This window comes from Heliangelus exortis, chromosome 3, assembly GCF_036169615.1.
Source record: "Heliangelus exortis chromosome 3, bHelExo1.hap1, whole genome shotgun sequence".
NCBI classification, from domain to species: domain Eukaryota; kingdom Metazoa; phylum Chordata; class Aves; order Apodiformes; family Trochilidae; genus Heliangelus; species Heliangelus exortis.
The window spans coordinates 1,808,490-1,827,367 of record NC_092424.1 but is presented as its reverse complement, the minus strand read 5'-3'; the positions used below and the strand labels follow the sequence as shown (position 1 = coordinate 1,827,367).

Below are 18,878 nucleotides of genomic sequence, written 5' to 3'. Positions count from 1 at the left end.
GAAATGGTATTGCCAGAGCTCTTCTAAAAACTGCAGGGGTGGGGAAGGGAAGGTTGGAAATCTTACCTCACAGCTTGTTCATTCCAAGTGCTCAGTAAGATTTTTATACACACAACTGCACACCAAATACACAGCTTTATATCAGACAAACAGATCTAGCCTGGAAGCAGAACACAGCAACTGGAGGGAGGGAAGGGAGGAAGGGAGGGAGGGAGGGAAGGAAGGAAGGAGGGAAGGAGGGAAGGAAGGAGGGAAGGAAGGAGGGAAGGAAGGAGGGAAGGAAGGAGGGAAGGAAGGAAGGAAGGAAGGAAGGAAGGAGGGAAGGAAGGAAGGAAGGAAGGAAGGAAGGAAGGAAGGAAGGAAGGAAGGAAGGAAGGAAGGAAGGAAGGAAGGAAGGAAGGAAGGAGGGAAGGAGGGAAGGAGGGAAGGAGGGAAGGAGGGAAGGAGGGAAGGAGGGAAGGAGGGAAGGAGGGAAGGAGGGAAGGAAGGAAGGAAGGAAGGAAGGAAGGAAGGAAGGAAGGAAGGAAGGAAGGAAGGAAGGAAGGAAGGAAGGAAGGAAGGAAGGAAGGAAGGAAGGAAGGAAGGAAGGAAGGAAGGAAGGAAGGAAGGAAGGAAGGAAGGAAGGAAGGAAGGAAGGAAGGAAGGAAGGAAGGAAGGAAGGAAGGAAGGAAGGAAGGAAGGAAGGAAGGAAGGAAGGAAGGAAGGAAGGAAGGAAGGAAGGAAGGAAGGAAGGAAGGAAGGAAGGAAGGAAGGAAGGAAGGAAGGAAGGAAGGAAGGAAGGAAGGAAGGAAGGAAGGAAGGAAACACAGGGGAAGGAGTCACCACATCTGGAAACATTCAAATGCATGCTTAGCAGTTAAGTGCTTACTGTTTCACAATGATTTCTGCACACCCAAAGATGCCAAATCATCATCCAAAGCACATAGTGTGTTATTAATAACATCAGGGATTGAAATGGGCAAGAGATATTGAAGAGAAAGAAACATACCAAATCTAGAACAGAGATTGCTGGCACAGCAGTCTGCTGCAGGTAATAAGAAAGGGGGGAAAAAAGAAAGATGCACAGTGAAAATAAAGATAGGTTAGACTTGTGCTATTTCAAAAGCATTTTCTTTTATTTGGTAAGTCAGCTGCTTTAGAACGAGGAACTGAAACGACATAATCCTGAAATACAGCAATGAAACAATTAAATAATTAAAATTTTTATTGCTGTTGGTTTAACCCATCCAAAACCTTGGTATTTCTCCAGTGATGCTACGTATTGCATCTCTAGTAGGAGAGACAGTGAAATGTAAGCAAAACGTAACCATTACTACAGCTCAAGACAACTTTTTTTTGGCTTAAAAATGTTCCAAATGTTGAAAGAACTTTAAGCCCAACTCGTATTTTAAATCCAGCACTTGCAGAGAAGACTTATCTGCTAAAGTTATGCAATGCAGCTGGCTTTCCATCACACGTGGCTCTTTTAGTCTTGCACAGTACCATTTTAAAGACAATCTTTGTTCAAATGGCAGTTTTACATGGATTTTTTTATGTCCATAGCTAACTGCTTATGTGCTACAAATTACATGTTAGCAATGCTGGGCTCCAAAGCAACCTGTTTGCCAAAGATATATTTAGCATTTCCTTTCTTCAGTTTCCAAGTTTGAGGTATCTATTGTTTTACACAGTAATAAAGTTAGCCACAAGGAAAAAAAAAAAAAAAAGAAGAGGAATGCAGACTGCAGCAAATATAAGCAGAGTGAGTGTAAGAAATGAAGCTGCCAAAACAATCCTGGGCTCCAGTTACTACTCAAGCCAACAGCTATTTCTGACTGTCAGAATAACTCTCTCCAAACATTTTTTAAGAATTAAAAATTGCTTATCACAGAATGAAGTCAACTTTTCAAGATTAACAACCAGAAGACAGCACACCACAAAGCTAGGTTTTTTTTTAAGCCTGCCAAAGCAGAGCTGTTGGTACCTGTGCTCTTATCCAGAAAACAAGTTTTCCTGCAGAAATTGTTTCCCCAGCTGACAACAGGTCTAACAGATTCTGTGAGCTGACAGCTGTTAGCAGAGTGATAAAAACTTCACCCCACCACTCAGCTGCATTATCTTATGAGCTGTAATAACAATTTTCACAGCAGTGAAGGTTGGGCCAAGCCAACCTTGTGAGATAAGGATTAAACTGCCATGCACAGACCAGGTCTGTAGGAGCTGCAGCCCCAGAGGGATGGATCCAAAGCCACCTGGGCCAGCCTGATGCTGAGTGCCCTGATGAGGTGCTCAGTTCCCTGGAAAAGGATGCATTCCCTGTCTGTGCTCAGCTCCAACAACACTTAGGGGGAAATATGCTGGGGGGCAAGAGGGGAGGGGGAAGGAAAAAAACCCACACAATATTTTTGTTGCCCATTCTTTCACGTTTTTGCTTGCTTTCCTGTAAAAGCAAATTCCTGCAATATTTAACCTTCAAATCCCATTCCAGCTACGTGGCAAAATCCCTTCGTGTTCCTATATTCCAAGGGAATTTCTTTCCCCCCAAGCAGAGAAGTAAATTCCACTGCCAGCCTGGAACAGGCAGTGATGCTAATTTGCTAACACTTGACTCAACTGGTAAAGCCACTCTAAGGCAGCAATTTGAAAATTCCAGTTATTTAAGGAAGCTTCACCCCCCCCTTTACCCTCTAAGGGCACCAAAATAGGGGCAGAGAACCCACCAGGACACACATTCCCAACACTTTGGTTTAGAGAGGATTATCCCTTTTTACCCTTGCTCTTCTTTCAGCCTCCAGTCGCTGCATGATGAGCATGGTATCCACATCATCATCTTCCTCTTCATCATCATCTTCATCCTTCTGCTTCGACTCCTGAAGCCTCTTCTGGAACTGCCACTCCAGCATCAGTTTCCGCAGGCGGTCGTTCTCCTCTGCTGTACGATCAGGCTTGTTCTGGAGCTCCTGAATCTCTTTACTCAGCATGTCCACGATGTGCATCTGTTGCTGCTTCTCCAGTTTTTCCTTAGCATCCCTTTTCCAGGGATCTGGGGAGAGGCTGTCACTGGAGGACAGCTCTTCCTTGCTGATAGTAATGTACTGCAGGTCCCTCCGCTCAATAGTCCGAGGCTGCTGCTGGGGCTGCAGCTCTCGAATGACAGTTTCCTGAGGCCTCTGCAGAGTGGAAGGTTTTTCTGATTTCACTTGCTGAAGGGAAACAGGGGGAACGACGGGCTGAGGAGGGAGCAGAGGCTGGGAACGCATCTGGCCCAGTTTTCTCTCCTGCTCACGGCGTTTCCTCTCGCGTTCTTCCTCCAAACGCGCCTTTTCCTTCTCGTACCACCTCTGATGCTCTTCTCTTTTCTTACGCTCAGCAGCAGCCACCTGAGAAGATGCTTGGGCTCCTGCCTGATTTGGAGGAGGAGGGGGAGGCAGAGGCAAATCCATTTGTAGTTCATCAAACTCAGCCGCATAATGAACCGGGGGAGGCGGCGGCGGAGGGGGAAGATCCGTTCGGATGGGCTGGGAGATGGCCACTGGAGTTGGCTGGCTACTGGCTGGAGTTTTCCACCGGCCAGGTCCACTTTTAGTTAAACAAGAACCAGGAGAGACCGGTTTGGATGAGTGGTTCAGGTGTTCTTGGCTGGATGTGCTGGAATCCACGGATGAGTTCATCCACTGCTCGCTGTCCGACTTCCGATCGATGTACTCGACATCCTTCCGGATAACAACTTCCAAACGATTCCTCTCTGCCTGGAAAACTTTATCTCGGAGTTCTTCCTGGGAACGAGCCACACGCTGGAAAAAATTAAACAAGGCATGTGTTTCATAGCCCATCTATATTAAACATATTTGCAAATGGCTCACAGACCACATTCTTATTACTGAAGGTAAGCACTTCGAGCGAACTGCAGCATTTCCATGCCCAGGAACTTTCCCAAAACCAACACTAAAATGTCCTTTTCAGCCCTTTTAACTCCTTCTAACCATGAAAGACCTTGCAACCTCTGCAATGCCTGGAAACCCAGACTGGCAGGAAGGATGAATGCAAAACAGAGCTTGAGGTGGAGCCTTCCCCAGCTCACACAATTTCCCAGGACTATCCCTGACACCCCCATGCAAGCACCAGAGCTCTGGCAGCTTGGGACAGCAGCTCAGGCACACCAGCTCTGCCAGTCAGCTTCCAGCTGGCTTGGCTGAACATTTTTCCTACTGGGAATGCAGAGAGGAATCTCTCATTATGATACCCCCAGTCAGAGGGGTGCAACCTGGGCACTCAGGCTGAATAATTCTACCTGCTCTGGGGGTATCAATCTGCACTTCTGGGGCTTGTTTTTTGTTTTTGTTTTTTTTTGGTTTGGTTTTTTTAATACAAGCTTAGGGTCTCACTGCACTGTAAAACCTGAAAAGGACCACTGAACCAGCAATTAGGAAATTTGTTAATGATTTTCTTGAGGCAAATACTCATCCTCTGAACGTCTGTAACTCCTGAGCACGTCCCGTACCAATTACCAACAACTGAGAGAGGACCAACAATGCAAACTCCTCTGCCCTCCACCAGTGACCTGAAGCCTGACCCCCACAGAATGCCTTCTTTGAGATGAACAAGTGTATTTTTTACGCTCTATTAGTCCAGCAGAGCTGAACACACAGCTATTTGTGTTAGATTTGCTGTAAAGATGCACCTAGCCAAACAGTTTGCTAATGCCTGCAGAAGAGAAAAGGGGCATTTCACATGAGTCAGTAGCTTAGGGCAGCTTTTCTGGTTTTTTACAAGCCCAGTTCTCACTGTAAAGATTAAAAGGATATTTATTTATTTTTTAAAGTCTATTTTCCTCTACTTTTCCCCTTAAAAGAGCTATTGTATGGCAGGGAAAAACTGTGTACACTTTCAGTGCTTGTAAGGAGCTGAAGCTTGGGGCTGTTTGCTTTATGAAAATTATTTTCTTCACTTCATTTAGTCCTAACTTGACAGCCCAGATTCAGTATCTGCCAACAACTTAAACAGATGGCATTCATCTCACCAGTGTTAACCACCTCAGCTAAGCTTCACCTAAGCTTATCTTAATGCATGTCCAGGTAGCAATTCATCCCATTAAGGGCAGGAATCATTCTCTGGAGGTATCAACCTCCCCACCACAGACAGAGAGAGCTTAGGTGTTAATTATGCAGCCAGGATGAGGTGAGATGAAATCATGGAATGTGAAGGAGTTAAACATGGAAATTTAGCAAAGTATTTCCATAGCTTTTTGGCACAGTCATTTAACTTGCAGCATTCTCCTTCATCCTCCTCTAGGTAGACAATCTATTTTTTTAACAGCTGAAATGATTAGGATTTTGTATCTGATAATACTGGGGAAAAAAAAGCTCTAAGCTTTTATTCAATTGACTTTTAACTCAATTGAGTTACTTGAGCAATCAATCACCAATCATTACTTTGCTTCTGTGACACAAGTGCAAGTTAATTTACAGGACACTGCTTTTCCAAAAGCAAAAACATGCTGCTCTGCCTTTACCACAAATTAAGGAACAGAAAAAAAAAACCAAAAAACAAACAAGTCCTTCCATATTTCTAAGTCCCTGGTGGATTAGAGAAAAAGATGGTCCAGTGACTGTATTTAGTAGATCTAGATTTAATTTCCTGCATGGATTTGAGCAAAGTCCTCACTTGCAAGGACAGAACAACACTATTTTTTTAATTTATAAAGGTACAGTGGGGGTAAATTCATTTCAGGTCAAGAAGCAGCTGCACTCTGATAAAAACAAAAAAATCAAGTTACATCTATTAGCTGAGAGCAGGGAATGTTGCAGTGAAGACCTTGGATAGGTCTCAAAACACTGCTATGTTTCATTTTTAGTACTTCACTTTGTCACTTAAACAATGCACCCTGCAGGCAAAGAGATTTTTTTCACATAAACCTTCTTGGAAAAGTGAAAGATTTAGTTTGCTTTTCAGAAAGCCACAAAACATTTTACAAGGAACTCTGCTACCATCTCCACCCCATTACCTCTACAGAGGGATTAAAACATCCCAGATAACAGGACTACTGAACATGATAACAAGGAATAAAAAGAAAAATAACAACAGAGCAGGGTTTCTGAACCCAAGGCAATCTTGGCAGCAGTATAGTTGCTCCCCTCAGCAGCTATGGGTTAGTTTGATGTCAACAGCTCAGAGATTATAGAGAGTTGAGTGTTTTGCCAAAATGTCTTCAGTAGTGGGGGAGTGGAAGAAAATTAATTTCTGGTTTTTTGGTTGGTTGGTTTTGTTTGGTTGTTTTTTATTTTTTTTTTATCTGAAAGGAATGACTCCTCACCTGCATGGTGGCATTGATTGAATGATTGCTTTCTGCCTGGACCTGGGGTTTTTCCTCATAGTTTGGCCACTGGCTCTGAGCTGGCCCCATTCGATCCTGGGACTTGGAAGCTGGGAATGTGAAATACTCCCTGGTGTAGGTCTGGGTTGGGATGGGATAAGCTTCAGGCCGTGGGGGCAGAGTCTGTTCCTGGAGAAGGTAGAAAGAACACAAGGTAAAATTTCCTAATCACAGGGATCTGCATGCAATATTATTCTAAAACATGCATTTTCCAAATGTTTTTCCTTTGGCTTGCAAGAGGATTATTTGTCTGGAACAGGAGATAAAGAGATTGTCTACTATCAAACATAACTGTGGTTATGACTCATGGTTTTATGGTCTGAGAACAAGTATGCAACCTTGTCCAAACCTAAGAAATCACAAGGACAGCTTCATGAACAAAATCTAACCAAATCACTCCAAGATGTCTCATTCTTTCATTAGCTGTAGCAAGCAAAACCCCCACCCACTCACTAGCACCAGTATGATGTTCAACTGGTTCAGCAAGACACTGGTTTGGCTCCAGCACACTGAGGCTATTGATAGGTAAGAAAAGTTTACTGGCCAGCATTCTGCTTGCCACTTCTAACCTCTGTACAAAGATTTCCAGTAGAGACTGAGGTTATTTTGGTGGTAGTTCCAGATGCATAAGCATTCTTTCCCCCGGGACTTGGAGGCTGATCTGTTGGAAAGTTAAAGGAAACATTTACATGACTATTAATAATAATTTACATAACTTCATAAAATAATACTATTCACAAAGCAGGGATTTTTTTCCTTTGAATAGTTCTTACAAGAGGCTCTCTCCAAATGTTGCTGCTACATTAGCATTTGAAACCTGAGCCATTTTTCAAAACAATCCTCCCCTTTTTTTGAATTCAACAGCCTCCAAAACTCAGGGAGGAGGCACTACCCCTGAAGAAGGATAATTTTACTTACTTGCTACATTGGGGCTGGAACGATGGTCAGCTCTGTTCTTCATTAATCTCTCATCCCCTGGCAGCTTCTTTGGTTCACTGTACTCCGTCCAGGGCAGCTGAGGGCTCTCAGGTGACCCATTTTGGGTGGAATTATTATACAGCTCAAAACCTTCACTCTTTGGTCGAGGTTTACCTGAGCCACGGCGGTCAGAAACTGTAACAGTTGGATAGGGATTTTCCCCCTTTCACTCCTACCAACTACTGCCTCAAACCACAGCTCCCTTCATTTATCATGATCAAGAATTCATCATGACAAATTAGCTCCCAGGAAAGGAAATGCTCTGTTTTTAAAATCTTTACCTCTTCACCTACACAATCCTGTATCCTGGTTTACTGGGATTTGGAAGAGCTTTGGAAAAGGTACCAAAACATTGGGAAAATCCAAATGTGCTTTACTGGGAACTCTCCTGCTGACTCTCAGAGGCATTTGGCATCTGGGGTGCTGGTGTAAACTGAGATAATAAGGATTTAGTCTTTTAACCCATTCTCTTCTATCCTCTAGTGCCACCCTGATCTTCCTCTACAAAATTTTTCTTAATAACATTCCTTAACTTAAGACTTCTTAAGTTCCCTGAAGTAGGATGGTAAAATAAAACATTGGAGAAAAATCCCAGATCATCATATGATCAGACACAAAGTTAAGAAGAAATGTTTCAATAATTCTGGTTTTAAAAGAAAAAAAAAATTAAAAATCAATTGCAAAGCATGTTCCAGGGGTTTCTTTTTCTATTTATTTTCCTCTTGGTAATTACAAGTCCCTCTCTGACCAGGAAGGCGTGTGCCAAGAGGAGAGAAGCTTTAATAAAAAAGATCAAAAAGCCATTGAATTTTAACTTTCTTTGTACTCATTGTATTCCAGTTCTTAAAAAAAAAATTACTTCAAAACAGAACTGTATTTAAACATATAATTTAGGTTTTTTAAGAGATACATATGCAAGACATTTTTAATGATTAAACTAGCATAATTTCAAGCAATATTTTAAAATGTGTTCAAAAACCCATGTGGAAGTGGCACTTCAGGACATGATTTGGGTTGGGTTTGATGATCTCAGGGATCTTTTCCAACCTTAGTAATTCTATGATCAGCTCTGGCTAAGAAAGAAAATGCTTTTTTTGGCGATATTGTATTTCTTTTCTGATTTAATATTACATAATATTTATCCATCTACTGCTTATTATTCTATTGTCTGCATTATAAAATTCATAAAATTATAGATAACATCAGCATTCTTACCTCTTTGCATCATTGGGGATGGCTGATTAAGCAGGGTTGCCAGACCATGGTAAATTGCTCCTTGTTTTGCTACTTCCAGTGTTACTACAGAACCTGTCCTAGTCATAAGTTCTGCTGCCCTGCAATAAAAGCCAAAGCAAATAAATTCAGATGTTGTTCTCCTTTTAATCAGTTTATATGCCATGATTTCTCACGTTTGTTCTAGTCATCTTTTGTCTGACAAAACACTCCCTTAATCATCAAATCTCTCTGCAAAAAATATTAGAATATTACAACTAGAAGATATTCTTATTAAACAGACAACACCTAGAGGCAAGTGCCACTTCCAGCTTTAGCAGTTAAAGGTCAGAGGGCAAAATATTTAAAATTAGAGCTAAATAACTTTTGCTCTAAGCTAAAGTCCACGTGTGTAAGACAACCTCATCCAGAAAACACTACACCAACAGCTCAACTTCTTCCTCAGGTTATCAGGAGGCAGTTACAAAAAGCCAAGACCAAGCCTAACTTGTAAAAACCACGATCTTCAGCCCTTTACAGTAAATTATTATTTTATCTTTTTATTATTTTATCTTTTTTTTGGTACCTTTCCTGGGACAGCCCCACCAAGCTTCGTCCATCCACACTGAGCAGCTGATCCCCTGCAGCCAGACGACCATCCTGCTCACACAACCAAGAGAGAAGGAAATTCAGTCTAAATTAAAATAATCCCTCAAACAAACAATTATTCACACTTAGGAGCAAGCCAAGGATTTAAAAGCATTGCCAAAGGGTCTTTCTACCTTTGAACTGATGTGTAAGAATATTACTAACCACATCTGCAGCACCTCCTTTCACAACAGACTTGACATATATTCCAAGTTTGTCTTGACCAGCACCCTACAGAGAAAGAAATGTTCATTTATTACATTTATTAAGCACACCACAAGTGTTAAGAAGACTTTTGCATGGAGATGTAAATCTCTAAGTCCTCATTACTTGTCTACGTTCCCCAACTAGAAAAAAGCCCCACCAATTATTAAAAAACAATTATTCAGAAGGGAGTTACATTAATTTAATGTCGAAAGAAAATTCTAATATTAGGCCTCCTGAACCTGCAAGCGTGGCCAGAAGCCAACATTTAATCCTCCTGCAAACCCATGCTATTTTGTTCATAAAACATCTGCTCCAAGTATCCCAGAGGACTGCTGACAGTCAACTTCTTGCTAGACAACCAAGAGCTTCAAGACAAGGAGAACACAAGCATCTCCTCAAGCCATGCTGCTGCCTCATCCACATGCTCCACTCCACAAGACACCACTCAGATCAATGTTAGCACCACAAACCTTGGAATTATCCCTCACACTGCAAGACAATTACTCAGGATCTGCTCTGGCCAAGGCAGAGGATAAATTACCAGCTGAGCATTTAAATCCAACACTGGTTCCTAAAACAACCTCCCAAGGTGCTTTATTAATGACCGTGCAACTTCCTCCTCCTCTTCTTCCCTCCAGCTTTTCCAACTCTTCCCTCCACCCCCATGTTTTGCCAGCAAATGCATTCCTTGCTCCCACCATTCTAATGAAGTCAAAGAAATATCAAGGTGAAGATTATTCAAAGTGTTCTAGATGGTTTTCTAGGCAGGTAAATGACCTCGTTTTTATTCATTAAATCTTCAGTTAATCCCAAATGCTTAATCAAAAACCACAAAAAAAAAAGGAATTACTTTGAGTCTCATAATTCCAGATGAACATTCTACATGCCCAAGTGTTTCATAATTGCTTAAACTGCATTTAGAGGAAAAAAAAACCCATAACAAAACAAAGGAGAAAGCCTGCAATAAATAACTGAAGCAAGGACACTTTCTTTGTCTGGAAAGAATATAAGGGCAATTTGAAAAGCTTAGTTTCTTTTTTGTCTGTTTGGTTTGTAAAGGGCTTTATAGCAACATCAAGGTAACCACAGAATATTTTTAACTTTACGCCCAGAAAAATCAGTTAAAAGTTACGAGAAATGCAAACTGGGATAAACAGAATGAAAAATTAAACCATGCTTCACAAATCTCTGTTTGTTTCCTCCCCCCAGAGCAGCCACAAAGCACCTGGGGAAGGATGACCTGGCTGACGGAACACCCAAACTTCCAGGACAATGCAGCAGAAGAAGGAATTTATCCTTGTGTATTACCAACTGCTTCAACAAGGGACAGGAAATTATTTTCACAAGGAATGGAAGAGGTCAGAGAAGCCCTAAATCAACGTGCTGTTCACTATGGGTTCCAGAAAAAGGGCAAACAACAAGACAAGTGTTTGCCATACAGAAAATACACCAGGTAAGCTAAAAACAAAATGGAGAAGGACCACACGATGCTAAAAGCTGGAGCAATAATGGGGGAAAATGTATTTTACTGGTCCAAAATCTGATATTCTGCTCCACTCTTGTAAGGGACTGGTCCCCACAGGGGCACTGCCAGCAGAATCATAGAATCCTAGAATCCTAGAATCATAGAATCCTAGGGGTTGGAAGGGACCTGGAAAGCTCATCTAGTCCAACCCCCCCTGCCAGAGCAGGGCCCCCTAGAGTACATCCCCTAGGAACGTGTCCAGGTGGGTTTTGAATGTCTCCAGTGAAGGAGACTCCACAACCCCCCTGGGCAGCCTGTTCCAGGGCTCCGTCACCCTTACAGTAAAAAAATTTTTTCTGATATTCAACTTGAACCTCCTATGCTCCAATTTACACCCATTACCCCTTGTCCTATCACTGGTCACCACTGAGAAAAGCCTAACTCCATCTCCCTGACACTCACCCCTTACATATTTGAAAACATTGATGAGGTCACCCCTCAGTCTCCTTTTCTCCAAACTAAAGAGACCCAGCTCCCTCAGCCTTTCCTCATAAGGGAGATGTTCCACTCCCTTAATCATCTCAGTAGCTCTGCGCTGGACTCTTTCAAGCACTTCCCTGTCCTTCTTGAACTGAGGGGCCCAGAACTGGACACAATACTCCAGGTGTGGCCTCACCAATGCAGAATAGAGGGGGAGGAGAACCTCTCTTGACCTACTAACCACACCCTTTCTAATGCACCCCAGGATGCCATTGGCCTTCTTGGCCACAAGGGCACATTGCTGGCTCATGGGCATCTTCTTGTCTACCAGGACCCCCAGGTCTCTTTCACCTCCACTGCTCTCCAGCAGCTCAGCCCCCAACCTATACTGGGACATCGTGTTGTTCTTCCCCAAATGCAAAACTCTACACTTCCCCTTGTTGAATGAGCAGGATGAGTTTCCTCCCCTTGCTGGGAACTGAAAACGAAGCTGATTTGGTTTCTGTACTCTGAAGCCACTTGGGAGTGATGCTGCTTTTATTCAGTCCTAACTTCAAAGGGCAGCAGCAAGAATCCCATCCCCCTGGGGTCCAGTAAATCAAAGATCTGCCTGATACCTTCAAAGCTCAGGTAAAAACCAGTGAGTCTGGGGCAGAGCACTGCCACTTGGAACAGTGAACAGATGAACCAAGGGACTGTGGGTTTGGTACTCCATACACCCCATATCCATACAGATTACCCTTTTTATTCCTGGTTATGATTATTAGAGCATAATAATGAAGTTGAAGCCTTCTGTGTAAGCCTGCAATATGTGCACTGGTTTGCAACTGCACAAATAACCATGCAGCAGTTTCTAAACTGGCTTTAACATCTTGATAAAGAACTTTTTGGTCACTGCTTGCAGAGCTGTCTTGAAACATCAGCTCAGTGATCTGGAAGGCAACAGAACTGATGGAAAAGAACAAACCAGCAGCCACTGTGGCCACCAAACATCTAAAAGGTTCTCATTGAGAAAACTGTTGATAATTCTTCTTATTCTGAGTCTCAGAGGGTAACAAGGATGATGAGAAATATGGAATCCCTTCCTGGAGAGGATTCCTCAGCTCAGCAACAACTGAGGAAGTGAAGGTCTATGGATTATGGGTGGCACAGATTGGATTATTCATCATCTCTCTAATCAGCCAACAGACAAAGCTTTCCTATTCATCCTATCAGCTAGCACATTAAAAAAAAAACACACTAAAAACTCAACAATAATACCCTCCCTCTGAAAAAAAACCCAAACAAACAAACAACCCAAAACAAAAAACTACAACCAAAACTCACCCCTCAAAAAAAATACAAAAAAAAAAACCCTAAACAAACCAAACATGCCTTTTCCATAGGATTTCATAATTAAATTGGGAAACTGTCTGGCATCTACAGCAGTTTTGTTCCTAAGTGTGAACAGGCAGAAAAAAGTTTCAGAGACAGAAATTCTGACATTACAGAAAGCTGGAAACTGGGAGGAACCACCTTACACTTGTTGTGTTCTGTTCTCTGGCTAAACACCCCACAGCTGGGGGACACCAGATCAGATGGATTTTTGCTCTGAGCACAATTCTTCTTATACTCTAAACCTTAATTTTTCATGATCCTGTGGAGGAGTTTACATTTTGCTTTGTTCCTTCTTTTTTTAAGGCTTTTACCCAGCCTACAGCAGATGTGATAGCTCCAAGTCATCCCACTTAATACAAAACTCATGAATTCTGAACAAGTAAAAATGATGTCAAATAAATCTCCCTCCAGATGACATCCCAAATGACATCTTCATCATCTCCTCACATGTTATGAGGAGAAATGAGCTCCTTCTCTGCCCACTTCACATGCTTTCCCATCTGCTCCCCACAATATGCCTCTGCTCCCACTTATCCTTGGGAAGAGCTCTCAGTGAGCAACCTCAAAGTTCACTCATCATCTTCCCTAAACTTTTACCCTAAGCTTCAGAGTAACTGAAAACATTTATTTGCTAACTACTTATTAACTTGCTTTTTTCCAAAGGAATGCAGAGGTCAACATAACTGAAACTCTTCCCCCACAACCACAACAGAGCAAGGATTTGGGAGTATCAGTCACTAGAAAACTGTAAATATTCTTTTCAGTTCCCTTTATTGTTTCCAGTCCTGAATAACCAAAGCTTGGGCACCTGTAAAGCTGTCAGTCCAAAGAGAAGAACATAACTGCAGATAAATTAGATGCTTACTGGAAAGCAGGAACAGAAGTGAGCACAAAAAGATGGTTTATACCCCCAGAATTAATTCCCCTAGAGCACATTTTCTTGACTCTATATAAACAATCACAAAATTCCCAAACCTTTACAACTATTTCTCAAAAAGTAACAGAAAATCCTAAAGCCTCATTCACAGCAGTAAACTGTCAAGTGCTACCAATTTATGTTTTCCTTCCACAACTGAATAATTGTTTTCCCACAACCCCAAAGTGAAATGACACCTTTTAAGAAAAATATGGGCAATAATTTCCCTTAGATAATAATTTTAAGGAATATTTTTCAAGGTGTATAACCAAAAAAAACCTACTGCTAGTTCTTCATTGCTTCCAAATGAACAGCTACACTTCTCAGCCACAATTTTCAACTGGGAATTGCACTTCAGCAATAATTCCATCAAAAGTGATCGACAGGCTCACAGATCACTGTGGCTGACACTGCTCAAAGGTGCTTTACAAACCAACAGGTGATCCCAAATAGAATTTAGGAATTTAAAATGGTTTAAATATTGGTTTAAAAATCACACTATTCACCAAAGAGTGAAGCATGAGGCTAATTATTCTATGGCTCTCTGGGAAGTCCTTGAGCAGTGTTTAAACTGAAATATTCTCTGTTACACCCACTGAGTTGGACCTTTTTTTGTATTGCTAATTAAAATGAATATGGAAGTTCACAAGCATGGTAGAAACATGGGTAGATTTTCTTAGGTTTAAAAAATGAACAATTCCTGGCTCTTCCTTTCAGAAAAATAAGCAGGAAAAAGGCCAGTTTGGGGTCTGATGTGAATGAAAAACCTGATTGATATTTGTCCTATTCAGGTGGAATTTTAACAGATCTTCTCCTCCTCCTTGGGAGGGAAGCACAGGATACTTCTGTATCCAGAAGACTGCTTAGAATGGTAACTCAGGTCTTTATCCTACATCTAAATGAAGAAAAGAATGAGAAAACACTTGAGTCATCAGCCTGCCTTGTAAAAAGTAAATAAACAAGGAGTCCTCCTCCAAGAAACACAGCAAGAATAAAAGGATTTCTACTCAAGAGGATAAGTGAGACACTGTCAATAAATACAGAAATTAAAACTCATCAGAAGTTGTATTTCACTTAGCTCTGGTTTTACTCCATGCCCCACATTCAGTGTGTAACAATCTCCAGTGGGGGACCCTCAAAAAGAGGGTGAGGTACCTTGATTTTTGTCCTGGCAGCCTAGTCCTAAATAGTACTTATCCTGGAACAAAAACACGGTCAGAAAATTTTTACAAGATGGAGCCTGAATTGACAACCTGAGGGTAAAAATAAAAGCAAGGAAATTAAACTGAGAAGCTTCCTAATTTTATTCAACAGTTGGATGCTGAGGATAGGTGGGTGTTGCACAGGGCTGCTCACAGGGCATGGGGTGTGTAGTCCACACAAATCTAATTGAATATTAAATAAAATTTGAAATAAAAAATTCAAATTACTCAAATTGAGGAGGTACTCATTAAGCCCTGTGTTATTGTGTCTAGGCACTGCTCAGAAATGCTCAGCTACATTCCAAGCTGTAAGAGCAAAACATTTTTTTTTTTTTCTGGTGGTTTTGGATTTGAATTGGCAAGGGAGCTCCTGAAATATCTGGGCAGACCCTGCATAGGATCTGCCCCTGAAACTTCTGCATGCAAAGTCTGCACATGAAATGAATATTGCAGTTCTGGAACTCTGGAACTCCATCCCAAAACACTAAAAAGCAATTTGCCCACACTAGTCCCTAAAAATTGAATCTTTTATAAAATACACGTGTAAGAGTGAAAAACCAGCACTAGTTATTTGTTTCAGAGGATGTTTTAGCAGTCCCCCAACACACAGAACCAAAAAAACCCCAAACCTCAATGCATATAATGCATCCAGAGAGCCTGATCTCAAAATATGTCAGAGCTTTCAGCTCTTCCAAAAAAACTCTCCATCTCATAGAGCCAACAAAAAAAGTCAGCATTAAAATCTCACCCAAGACACAACTCTTAAAATTTTTTTACATGTAAAATACAAATTAAATCAATATATATACACAGATATGGTTTTATAAACATCCATTCCCTACGAATACAGAACAAGTACTTGTTAAGGGTGTATATTTTGGGAATTAATAAGTAACATGAATTCTGCAAACGTTTATTTATAAATCTCCTCAAAATAAGTAGTAGGACAACCAGGAAAAACCAAACTAGGATCCAGGACACATTGCTAGGTACAAAAGAATTTAGTAAATAATTTACTGAGTAAAATGAACACATTAATTGACTGAAGGACCTGAAAGATTATAAAATTTTGGCAATTCCCAAAGCTGAAGAGCAGCTCTGGCACCCCTGGTCAGTGGCACCTCAAGCTCTACAATGCTGCTGGAACCTTCTTAAGCTCTGACATGAGGGAGGAAGGGGGGAAATGAAAGAAGATGTCTAACACTTGATTCCCTCATTAGAAGAGCAACTGGAAGGTGAAGAAAGTAACAATCCCCCCAAACACTAAGTTTCTTTTTGGGATTTCCACTCTCCAAGTCGCACACACTGTGGTCTCAAAAACATCTGGAAATTTACTGGGAGCAGGAGGAGAGAAGGGAAACAAAGATGATCCAACACAGCCAATCATCCATGCAATGCATAAAAAAAATATATTTAAAAATATGCTCAGCTAACTAGGATTTAGGGCAGGCACAAATGTCCTACCTGCTCTCCCTGTGAGCATTTGCCACTTTTAAGCCTGGTAGGATTCTCTGCTTGACAGCAAAAATTTCCATGCTTAAAGAAACCAAAGGACAGAGCTGGCTAATGGAATCTGGCCTCAGTTTTTGAGCCAATCTAACAAGAAAAAAGTCATTTTCCATCACATCTGCTCATCCTCTGGGCCACCTCTCAGAGCACACAGCAGTGTACAGTAGTCTCTGTTTTCAGAGAGGTTTTTTCTGCAAGAGCCTCCTTGCTCTAACAGGGCTGCATCCAACACTCAGCACATCTGCTTCCAAACTGACTCCAAGCACTATAAAAATAAAAGAGGGGGCATTTTAAATCATTACAGACACTTCTGTGGAGTAATCAGACCAATGAAGAAGGAAGTGAAAGAAACTACCTTGAGCTGAAAAAACAAAGAAACAAACACTTTTATCAGAGGAGAGCAAAACTGAGGACTCACAAGACTATGGGAGCAACAAATGAATAAAAACGAGACAATATTTAAGGAGAAGAGATTTTGTTGCTATGTCACAAGAGGAGTTTTGCAAGGCTCCCTTGCCAGTAACCCACAGAGGAAAGTTTGGCTCCCATCCCCTACAAAAGCCATGAAATGGGAGCATGACAGATGGAAAGCAGAACAGGAACATCAGATACGAGTCCTTCCCCAGTGGCAACCTCCCAGCTGAGCCCACGAGCTGGTGATTCAGTCACCACAGAAGCATGAAAAGCAAGGAGAAGAAACCCTGCCTGCTCCTCCTTCCCACCTGGTATCTGCCAGGACAAGCAGATGGTGGAAACAAGAGGCAGCTCCTTCCAGTGAGCACCAGCACACAGCTGGGTTCCCAGGAGAAACACCCATCCCATCCCATCCCATCCCATCCCATCCCATCCCATCCCATCCCATCCCATCCCATGTGCTGAGACACCAGGCAGCCCCTCCAGTATCCCAGTGGGAAGGGATGGGAGTGGGAATGGGGTTCCACTGGTGAGGTGGCACCCCCATAATCCCAGTGGGAAGGGATGGGAGTGGGAATGAAGTTCCACTGGTTCCCCAAACACCACATCCCACAACCAGCTCAGCTGGACCACAAAAAACCCAAATGCAGGCACATCCCTGCAGTTTGAGCAGGTCTGGGTAATGACCTCGTTATTTCAATATCTGTCATTAGACTTAGAACTATGAAAACTATAGCAAAGATACTTTTTCCAGTCATTAGGAATGAAAAAAAAAAAATAAAATATTGCAGTGTTAAACCATGAGACAAAATTATGCATCTGCAAAACGTATCTGGAGGTAAAGCACCTCACCAAACCAGTAATGCTCCAGAAAATTAACATTAAAGTCTTGTTGTTACTTGTTCTGAACCACAGTTTGCCCACACCTGCTCAGCTTCATCTACTTTGTTTATCACTCCAGGAGCAGAGGAGTGATGAATGGCTTCCAGTAGAGACTGGCAGAATCCCATTTCATTAAAGAAAAAGAAAATACACTTTAAGAACAAATATTTTTTTTATCATGCTCCATGTATTAAAAACTTACTTTTATTCCCACCAAATCCAAAGAAGTCTTCCTAATGACCTTTCAATACTGATCCAAGGATTTTAGTCCTAAATATATTATTATTTAAAGAGTTTCAAGCTTCATAGATATAACAATAGGAAAAGTATTCCTGAAGTGGAAGTATCCTTCACTCTCCAGCTACACTTTGAATCCACAAAAAGGTGTCATACAGATACCAAAAGGTACATACAGATACAAAAAGGTGCCATACAGATACCAACCTTTCCAAAATAATATTGCAGGGTAAGTGGCTCCAGGTGCCAATACTACATGTCAAAACACTACAGTGGTTCACAGAAACCATTTTTTTAAAATCTAAGGAATTTCCAAGACTTTCTTGGATGCCATGTAATTATGCCAACCTTAAAGTTTTCATTTTAACAATCAGGTGTGTATATAAACAGTCAAATACACCTTCCTGAAATACTAGGACCTTGCATCCTGTAACATTTCAAGAATGACACTGTCAGGCTTTTTCTCTTAAGTTTCTGTTGTATTTTTCTCAAAATGAAACTGTTTAAGACCAGAACGAACCCCTGCGACTCTGTTTAAACAAAACAAAGCAGAAATGTAACTCCCAAGCCTGATAAGAGCCTGAAATCTTTTATCTGCCTACACCCAGAGTAGGTATTACTGATTTTTATCAGGGCTAATTCTCTGATTGCAGCCTCTGGAGTTTACAGAGATCTCTAAGTTTTTATAAATAGCCTTAAAGGCAAGTTCATGCAACAGAATCAAGTCTCAGTCTGACCTCCCCAGCGGGTAATTACTCCAGAAACTTGTAAATAACCTGAGCTTGTAAGCACTTTCAAGAACACCAATGTACAAATGTCCTCTCCAGGAGGAGAAAGGAAAGGAAAAGAGAGGTTTCTGCTCCCCCAGACACTCCCATTCCCTAAAGCTGCAGCATCTTGTGGGCTCTGTCTGGATCTGATTCTGTTTTATCTCCTTTCTGTACCAAACACACAACATTTTGACTCACTGAGCTACTTGCTGCCAGCCCAGAGGAATAA

At 41.6% G+C, this 18,878-nt stretch overlaps 1 protein-coding gene across 32 annotated transcripts in view; it reads right to left on the bottom strand.

Moving 5' to 3' along the window:
• AFDN (afadin, adherens junction formation factor) overlaps window positions 1-18,878 on the bottom strand; it is a 117,068-nt gene that overhangs the window by 15,148 nt on the left and 83,042 nt on the right. For 11 of the 32 annotated variants that reach the window (XM_071738845.1, XM_071738859.1, XM_071738870.1 and 8 more), the window contains 8 exons: window positions 9,356-9,421; window positions 9,129-9,202; window positions 8,546-8,664; window positions 7,271-7,465; window positions 6,922-7,013; window positions 6,293-6,481; window positions 2,751-3,773; window positions 989-1,024 (listed from right to left, as the gene is read on the bottom strand). In XM_071738845.1, coding sequence (XP_071594946.1) covers window positions 989-1,024; window positions 2,751-3,773; window positions 6,293-6,481; window positions 6,922-7,013; window positions 7,271-7,465; window positions 8,546-8,664; window positions 9,129-9,202; window positions 9,356-9,421 — 1,794 coding nt within the window. The remainder of the gene's footprint in view (window positions 1-988; window positions 1,025-2,750; window positions 3,774-6,292; window positions 6,482-6,921; window positions 7,014-7,270; window positions 7,466-8,545; window positions 8,665-9,128; window positions 9,203-9,355; window positions 9,422-18,878) is intronic. The other 21 variants (XM_071738851.1, XM_071738861.1, XM_071738871.1 and 18 more) reach the window with 3 other exon arrangements.